Here is a 2,381-nt window from a genome sequence, read left to right as displayed (position 1 = left end):
ATAATTTATTTTCCCAAAACAAGTACCCCTCATGCTTAAAGAACTTATCTACAGCCCCCTTATGACATGAATTGTAAATATTGAAAAATTCAAAATCATTAGCATACATGTCCTTAATGTACTCAAAATCAAGCAATTTTGCACTTAAAGTAGTTAAAAGCACATACTTTCGCGACAATACATCTGCTACTACATTTTTCTTACCTTGTTTGTAACGAATGACATATGGAAAAGTTTCTATGAATTACATCCAGCGTGCATGTCGTTTGTTTAACTTACCTTGATCCCACAAATGTTTCAATGATTCATGATTATAATGAATTACAAACTCTTTTGGCCACATGTAATGCTGCCAATCTCCAAGGCTCGAACAAGTGAATAGAGCTCCTTGTCATACATATGATAGCTGAGAGCTGCACCACTTAACTTCTCACTAAAGTAGGCTATAGGTCTCTTATCTTGCATTAAAACTGTTCCAATACCTATTCCTAGGGCATCACACTCAATCTCGAAAATTTTGTCAAAGTTAGGAAGTGCTAAAATCGATGCTTTACACAAACAATATTTGATAGTGTTTGTTCGCAAAATATTTCTTTTCGATTTTAAAACCCACCGCAAGTGTACGGTTCGTTAACAAGTAGTAAAATGGATTATGAGTCCAAGTATCGTTCCCACGAGGATTGAATTAGCTCTAATTAGACTAATGTGACCTTAACTGAATCTAATTGAATGAAAAATTGGTTTAAATGTGAAAAGTCCCAATTTTGGAAGAAACCCCCAAATTGAAACCCTAATTGCAAAGAAAACCCTAATTTCAAAATTGGAAACCCTAATTTTGAAATTTCACTAATCTAATGAAATAAACACGGAACTGAAATGTAAATATACAATTTTAGAACTATTATATTGAAATGAATTGAAATGAAATCATTAAGAACTTGAATCCCCAATTGACTATTAAAAACCCTAATTTCACAAATTCAACTAGTCGATGGAACAAAATGCCAATTCAATATTCCTAAATTATCCAATACACTCTCTCGATATATATTGAATCTACTCTTACACACCACCAGCCTATATTTCTATGGATGATGCAATGTACAAGAATGCATGACTTTTTATGAACATTTTCATGAATTGCATAAGGCATAGAGGTAAGTTTCCATCCCCTATCGAACCCTATGTCGATTTATATTCTATCGAATTTATTCCCCTTCTTTCGAATGCAAAGAATAAATCATCTACAATCACATAATAATTGGCCAAATAATTATGGAAACATTCAAATCATATAAATCAAACATTTGTCCAATCGAAACCAATGTTGAATTTATGAAATAACGGAAATTTAAATCATCAAAAGGTTTAACAAATTCCTAATGAACAAAAACCTTAGCCTATCATATTTTGAAGAAAATTACAAAAATTCAATAAAGGAGAAGACATCACCCTATTATAATTATTGCTTGAAATCTTCAATCTTGATGAAATCCTCCTTCTTCTTGCATAAATTCTTGGATCTTGATGTTCCTGTGTGCCTCTTTTTTTTTTCCAAAAACGTCTACCCTAGTTTTGGACGTGTTTTACGGTATATATAGCGTGTCCAATTTAGGTAAGAAAGGAGTTGGAGTCGAAAAAGGAAACTGCAGAAAATCACCCGAAGTTTCTTCTATGCGACCGCATAGAAGAAACCTATGCGGTCGCATAGGTCATTTGAGTTGCCCAATTTTTTTTTCCTGTAACCATTTATGCGACCGCATAGATGGTTACACTATGCGGTCGCATAGATGTAACCAACTATGTGGTTTTTACATTTTGGTCCCTGAACTTCCTTGTTGCTTCTCTTGACTTCTTTCTTCGATTTCTTCATCTTTTCAACAAATTTTGTTTTCCAATTGATGATTGAGACCATCAATTCTCATGCCCCTCATTCGGCACATCTTTTGAGTATTTGCGCGTTAGTCCTCCAACTTTCAATTGTCTTCATTTCAGTCCCTCTTCAATACTTTCTTCTTCCATTTGTTTTGCTTTGTCATTGAGCTCATACTTGGCATGTTTTCACTCTCGTTTTGCATTTAGCTCAACTTCTCAATATTTGCACCTTTGGTCCTTGAACTTTCAAATTGTTGCATTTTGGTCCTTCTTTGGCTCTTTTCTCCTGAATTCCACAATTTCCATTGAATTACCTATAATGCATGAATTTAACTGGATTAAGTCACAATTCAACAATTTTATCCATGTTTAAGTCATGTTTATGAACCAATTAAGTGTGTAAAAACACACTTATCAAATCCTCCAAACTTAAACTATTGTTTGTCCTCAAACAATGCAGTGACTCAATGCTAAACAAACATGGCTTAACACCTTGCCTTGGCTCA

At 33.8% G+C, this 2,381-nt stretch overlaps 1 protein-coding gene across 1 annotated transcript; it reads right to left on the bottom strand.

Moving 5' to 3' along the window:
* Positions 1-26: 26 nt before the first annotated feature.
* Positions 27-465, bottom strand: LOC111377503 (the record flags this gene model as incomplete). Its single annotated transcript, XM_023000614.1, has 2 exons — positions 330-465; positions 27-237 (listed from the first exon to the last, which is right to left on the bottom strand). Coding segments are annotated over exons 1-2 (347 nt in total), but the record flags the coding sequence as incomplete, so codon positions are not given.
* Between the last annotated feature and the right edge of the window lie 1,916 nt (positions 466-2,381).

Source organism: Olea europaea, unplaced genomic scaffold (genome assembly GCF_002742605.1).
Source record: "Olea europaea var. sylvestris unplaced genomic scaffold, O_europaea_v1 scaffold16626, whole genome shotgun sequence".
Classification (NCBI taxonomy): Eukaryota; Viridiplantae; Streptophyta; class Magnoliopsida; order Lamiales; family Oleaceae; genus Olea; species Olea europaea.
Note: the sequence above shows the minus strand (reverse complement) of the source record. Positions and strands in the feature narration are given on the sequence as shown.